We start from the raw sequence: 6789 nt of genomic DNA on the forward strand, positions 1-6789 counted from the left end.
AAGGTTAGATAGAACTAACGGGCTCGAATCGGAGCTCCGTAGCTCAAGTTATGGTCAATTGAAGAGAGGAGTGAATAGTATTTCTTCTCCTTCCTCTCTCTCAATTCTCAGCCGCTAGGTTTAGTGTGTGTGTGAGTTATGAGCTGAATTGGGCTCATTAATGAATGTATATATGTTGGGCTTGGGCCCCATTTGGGCCCGATCTAATCCTTTAGCGTTTTTGGCTCGTTTGGCCCAATTTTGTGCTAAACCTTTAAAATTAGTACCCGGTTTTTAATTCTAATTGTTTTCTTAAGCTTTTCTTCTGTTTTTATCATTCTCATACAGTACCAGACAGATTTAAGCCGGTACTGCCAGTTAATTTACCAGTATGGATTTTTACACAATTTTTCGCAGAAAATTACATTTTCCAACTCAGAAAAATATACTGAGTCCAAATGTCGTATTTAAATTTTCTAATTAACATTCTAAATTTTTGGATCCTATTTTGGGCAAGTAATTTAATTTAATTAAGCGGTTAATTAGTTACGGTTCTTATATTCTCCCTACTAAATAAGAAATTTTGTCCCCAAAATTTAGTGATTACGTGAGAATAGCTTGGGATAATCCTTCCGCATCTCGAACTCCAATTCCCAAGTGTGCTCTTCCACTCCCGCTATTCTCCAAGCCACTTTAACCAACAGAACCTCCTTTCCACGCAACTTCTTCATACTAGTGTCGTCAATCCGCATCGATGTTACTTGAAAAGTCAAGTTCTCTTTCAGCTCGACCGATTTGGACTCTAAGACATGAGCCGCATCAGACGTGTACTTACGGAGTTTTGACATGTGGAATACGTCATGTAAGTTAGACAAACGCGGTGGCAAGGCTACTTGATATGCCACCAGCCCGAATTGTCTCAAAATCTCAAACGGCCTTATATACCTCGGATTCAACTTCTTCGTTTTAATTGCTCTTCCAATCCCAGTTGTTGGAGTAACACTCAGAAATACATGCTCGCCCACTTCAAATTCTAACGATTTCCTTCTCTGATCTGCATAGCTCTTCTGTCGGCTTTGTGCAGTTAAAATTCTAGCTCGAATCTTTTTAATCTTCTCAGTAGTCTCTTCTACCAAATCAGGACCCAACACACTCGATTCACTGGCTTCATACCAACACAGTGGAGACTGGGCAATTTCGTCCATACAAGGTCTCATACGAAGCCATCCCAATGCTCACATGAAAGCTGTTGTTGTACGCAAACTCCATGAATGGCACGTAACGGTCCTAACTTCCCGGTTGATCCAAGACACATGCCCTTAGCATATCCTCAAATGTCTGAATAGTCCTTTCCGACTATCCATCCGTTTGCGGATGATATGTCGTGTTGAGACATAGTCTCATACCGAAAACTCTTTGAAAAGCTCCCCAAAACCTTGAGGTGAATCAGGGATCACAATCCAAAACTATCGTCTTAAGCACACCGTGCAACCTTACAATCTCTTTGATGTACAACCTTGCAAATTTCTCTAAAGAGTAGTTCACTCGGATAGGCAGAATATGAGTGGACATGGTTAAGCAATCCACGATCACCTAAACCGCATCAAATTCCGACCTAGTCCTCAGCAAACCGGACACAAAAGTCCTTTCCACTTCCACTGAGGAATCTCAAGTGGCTGTAACATTCCTGACAATCTCTGGGGTTCTATCTTCACCTTCTAACACGTCAGACACTTAGATACAACTGTAACTACATCATTCTTCATCCCAAGCCACCAGAATATCTTCTTTAGATTATAGTACATCTTCGTACTTCCTGGATGAATAGAAAACCCGCTGTTATGAGCTTCTGACAACAACTCTTGTCTCAAACTTCCAACATTCAACATACAAATTCTTCCCTTATACCTCCACAACCCTTCATCATCCTTAGTAAACTCTCCATGCCTCTTCTTGCCACTCGGTTGAAATAATTGCTGAAGTTCTTGTTTGTCTTGCTAAGCCCCATGAATTCTTGACTTAAAGGTACTTGAAATTTGCAATTGGTTCAAACAAGCTATTCTGGCAAGTTCACCAATATCCAACTTGAGTTATGCGAATTTATCTACTAATTCCTCCTCTTTGATCCTCATCCAAGCGATCATCAAAGACTTCCGACTCAATGCATCCGGCACAACATTCGCCTTTCCAGGGTGATAACTCAGTTCAAAATCATAATCTTTCAGAAGCTCCATCCACCTTCTCTGACGCATATTGAGATCTTTCTGATTAAAGATATCTTAAGACTCTTGTGATCAGAAAAGACTCTAAATCTTACTCCGTACAAGTAGTGCCTCCAAATCTTCAACGCAAACACAATCGCTGCCATATCCAAGTCATGAGTTGGGTAATTCACCTCATGTGATCTCAGCTGACACGATGCGTAAGCCACCACATTCCAGTGTTGTATCAACACGCAACCCAAATCCTTCAACGAAGTATCATAGTACACTTCAAAAGGCTCGTGTGGTTCCGGCAGAATCAAAACAGGCGCTGAAGTTAATTTATCCTTTAAGGCTTGAAATCTGTCCTTACACTCTGCCGTCCACACAAACGATGTCTCTTTCCTTGTTAACTTAGTCATTGATAGTGCAATTTGTGAGAACCTGTGAATGTACCTCCTGTAATATCCAGCAACCCCCAAGAATCTTCTGACCTCAGTCACTATCGTCGGTCTTTCCCATTCCATCACCGCCTCAACTTTTGAAGGATCAACTACTATCCCTCCTTTACTCATTACATGTCCTAAGAAATTCACTTCTTCCTTCCAGAATTCGCATTTGGACAACTTAGCATACAATTTCCACTCCTTCAGAACTTGTAGCACAATCCTCAGATGCTCTTCATGCTCTTTCGCCGTCTTAGAATAAACCAGAATGTCATCTACGAATACTACCACAAATTTGTCTAAAAAGGGACAAAATACTCTGTTTATGTAATCCATGAACATAGCAGGTGTATTCGTCAACCCAAAGGACATCACCACAAACTTGTAATGTCCATAGCGCGTCCTAAATTCAGTTTTCAAAATGTCATCCTCCTTCACCCTAATCTGATGATAACTAGATCTTAAATCAATTTTTGAAAATACTCCAGCTCCTTGCAACTGATCCATGAGGTCATCTATCCTAGGCAACGGATACTTGTTCTTTATAGTCTTTTTGTTTAACTGTCGGTAATCTACGCAGAGTCGTATTCTTCCATCCTTCTTCTTCACCAATAAAATTAGCGCTCCCACAGAGATACACTCGGTCGAATGAACCTCTTATTCAGAAGCTCTTCCAACTAAGTCTTAAGTTCAGCCAGCTCTATCGGAGCCATTCGGTACGGCGCAATTGAGACTGGTCCGGCTCTCCGTACCAAGTCAATAGCAAACTCAATCTCGCTTTGAGGTAAAAATTCAGGAATATCTTCAGGAAATACTTCAGAAAAGTCTTTAACTACTGAAATTTGATCTAACCTCTGCTCATCACCTAACTTATTCGCAGCCAACAATATATACCCCTGACATTCTTCCCCACTATAATTTACCAAAACAGAGTTTAGGTAATAACCCTCTACTATCACTACTCCTCCTTCTCCTTCCTGCATAAACCAAATTGATCGCTCAAAGAAATCCAACAATACCCAATTATTTGATAACCAATCAAACCCCAAAATCAACTCCAACCCAACCATTGGCAAATATATTAAGTCATGAATAAATTCTCTATCCACAAGCTTGAAGGATACTTGCCTACAGCCTAACTTAGTCATAACCATTTGATACGGAGTATGCACATGCAAATTAAATGCTAATTCTGACACTTTCAATCCTAGTTCCTCAATTTTATCTAATGCAATAAACGAATGCGAGGCTCCAGTATCATATATTACAACCAATGTTTTCTCACCAAATAAACAGTTATCTCTCATCAACGGATCCGACTTTGCAGCATCCTGGGCATTCACAGCAAACACCCGACCTTGCTGGTTCTGGCCCACATTCAGAGTCCTCTTACGAGGGCAATTCTTCGCCATGTGTCCAGGCAATCCACAGGTAAAGCATCCACCTATACCCTGCTTGCACAAATCATAAAGGCGAAAATGCTCGCAACGGTTACAAATTGAGTCTGGAGAAGCATTACTCTAATTACCTCTCCCTATGACATGCTGGTACTGATCGTAGTTGTTCCTCCTAAAGTCCCCTTGACCTTGAGGTACATGCCCTCCTCTCTTGAAGTTTTGAGCTCTTAGTTGAAAGTATTTTCCATTCCCCTGATTTTTATTTCCTCTGCGAGTATCTCTTGATGATGCCACTTTCTTCGCACACTCCTCCACAACTTTTGCCTTATTCACAAGTTTGGAAAAGATCCGAATCTCCAAAGGAGCTACAGCCGTCATGATATTGTCCCTCAAGCCCCCTTGGTACTTAATACATTTTCAGCTCTCATAGGACTCCGGGGCACCTTGATATACCTTAGAGAATCTATAGAGCTCCTTGAACTGGCAAGTGTAATCAGCCACGGATAGTAAGCCTTGCTTCAGCTGCATAAGCTCCAACTCCCTAGCCTCCCTTACTAATTCAGGAAAGTATTTTTTGTAGAAAGCCATTTGAAATACATCCCAAGAAATTTCTGCATTCTGAAGCTTCAGTAATCGGCATTCTCCTTGCCACTAGTGCTAAGCCTCTCCTAAAAGTTGATATATCACAAACTCCAAAAATTGGTTGTTCGGAACATGCTGGGCTTGTAACGCACGCTCCATCGCTTGGAACCAATTGTCTGCTTCAGTAGAGTTGGTCGAACATCTAAAAATCGGTGGATGAACCTTGAGAAACAAAGCCAATGTCATCGGAGCACCTCCCAAGTCATTATCGTATCCTTTCCCATTTCCCTTCTCACTTCCATTACCGTTTCCGTTTCCCGCCGGTTGGCCCAATCTCTCCACAACTTGCAAAGTCGCAGCAGCATTTTCTTCCATAAGATTAGCCAAGTAGGCCATCGCCGCCATGAACTCGGCATGGTTGTCGTCCGGTCGATCATTCTCAGTTCCTCCCCCTGTATGAGTATGACCTCGTCTGCGAGTAGCCACTAGGGTTCCTGTCTATACTAAACAATCGATATCCAGGTGATCAGTCTCAATATCCAAAGCCTAGTGCTTCAATTATCCCAAAAAGTCACTCACAAATAAGCATGTTATGCATATATCAAACAGATAACCTCAATAGCATGAAAGAAAAAGACACAGAGTATGCAATGAAGCACAATTGGTCCATCCCTCAGGCTCACGAGAACGAACCGCTCTGATACCACTAAATGTAACATCCAAATTACCCTAATCCTTACCTCATGCCGTAAAGCAAAGGTTAATTAAAGGTCACGATAATTCTAAGGCTTATACAATAATATATATAGAAAGAAGTAGTAATTCTAGAAGCCTGATGAAGAAATAAGCTAAAAAACAGAATTACAAAAGCGTGAAATGCTCACACGAAGCTACAAACTTAAGGCACAAGATATAGATAAAAGATAATGAAGCATATAAAGAGATATGAATAAAATAGTCATAAAGAAACTAGTCGCAGCCCGCGGAGTATGAGCCGACTAGTTATATATAGACATACAGAGTTTTGGAAGTTAAAATAGTATACGACATATCTCTCTCAAAGTAAGCCTCTAAAGCAAAATATAATACAAAAGTGAGAGTATAGTTCAAAATATCCAAAATGACTCCAACATGGGATCGAGATCCTCCGCTCTGTCACCATCACGTAACTCACCGAGGTGGGTTACGACCTGCATCTGAAAAACAATAACACAATATGACATGAGAACCGGAGGTTCTCAGTATGGTAATAGTGCCTAGTAATGTAAGATATAAGACTCCGGGACGCCAGAGGCAATCCTAGAGCTTCATATCAATCATGAGATTCAACTTAAAGCATAACTAAATTTAAAACAATCATTTTCAAACCATAATGAAATAAGGGGATCTAACTTAGGGATTTTTTAATCTAACATTTACACCGCTGTCCCACAGCCTTCGCCAGCCTAACCACCAAGCAATCACATCGCCACCGCCTATCGATCCTCCTCAATCCCAACAGAAAACACAAGTAATGGCAATGCAAGTAAAACACAAGAATAATCATGTATATCAAGTAATTCAAGAAACAACTAAGCATGTTATACAATTAGGAAAAAATGCAAGTCGGGAAAGCAAGCAAACATATAAAATACGCACATGATGAATGTATATCCTATTTGGCTGTGATATCACATCGTCGATTCAACTGCCAAACTGACATATTCCCATGGAAATGTCGCCTTTTGATAATGTATATAGCTACGGGAACCTTCCACGGATATAGTGCCGGGCACACTCCTATGATCCAATAGGATGCGAGCGGGATACTATGCCACAAACCTCACATCTTAAAGTAAGCGGGATTAACCACCGTCCTTACGCCGACGCCGACGCCGCTGCTGCGACAAGCGGGATTAACCACCGTCCTTGCCAAGCACATAGTATCTCAACAACCTCAGTATAAAACAGTGTATCGGTAGTTTTCAGAAATCATTTTCAGTACTCTATCATCTCCGAGTCCTAGACTCGTCTCAACATCATCAATCCGAAATTCACAAATTCATCATTTCAATCATCATTACAGTACTCCACCATCTCACTCAACTAATCCATCTTTAGTATTCCAGAAACCTAAGTCTCCGTCTTCTAAATTCATGTAGAATTTTAATAAAATAAGTCACTAACTCATCTTTAGTAATATTG

General features: G+C 40.8%; 2 protein-coding genes across 2 annotated transcripts; both read right to left on the minus strand.

Moving 5' to 3' along the window:
* Positions 1-575: 575 nt before the first annotated feature.
* LOC107606978 (uncharacterized) lies at positions 576-1184 on the minus strand. The gene has a single exon (XM_016308973.1). The coding sequence runs from the start codon at positions 1182-1184 to the stop codon at positions 576-578; it is 609 nt and encodes a 202-aa protein (XP_016164459.1).
* A 2119-nt stretch (positions 1185-3303) lies between these two features.
* On the minus strand, positions 3304-4401 carry LOC107606958 (uncharacterized). The gene is made up of 2 exons (XM_016308957.1): positions 4155-4401; positions 3304-4070 (listed from the first exon to the last, which is right to left on the minus strand). The coding sequence occupies exons 1-2, from the start codon at positions 4399-4401 to the stop codon at positions 3304-3306; spliced, it is 1014 nt and encodes a 337-aa protein (XP_016164443.1).
* Between the last annotated feature and the right edge of the window lie 2388 nt (positions 4402-6789).

The sequence above is a fragment of the Arachis ipaensis genome, chromosome B1 (genome assembly GCF_059453495.1).
Source record: "Arachis ipaensis isolate K30076 ecotype BB chromosome B1, ASM5945349v1, whole genome shotgun sequence".
Classification (NCBI taxonomy): domain Eukaryota; kingdom Viridiplantae; phylum Streptophyta; class Magnoliopsida; order Fabales; family Fabaceae; genus Arachis; species Arachis ipaensis.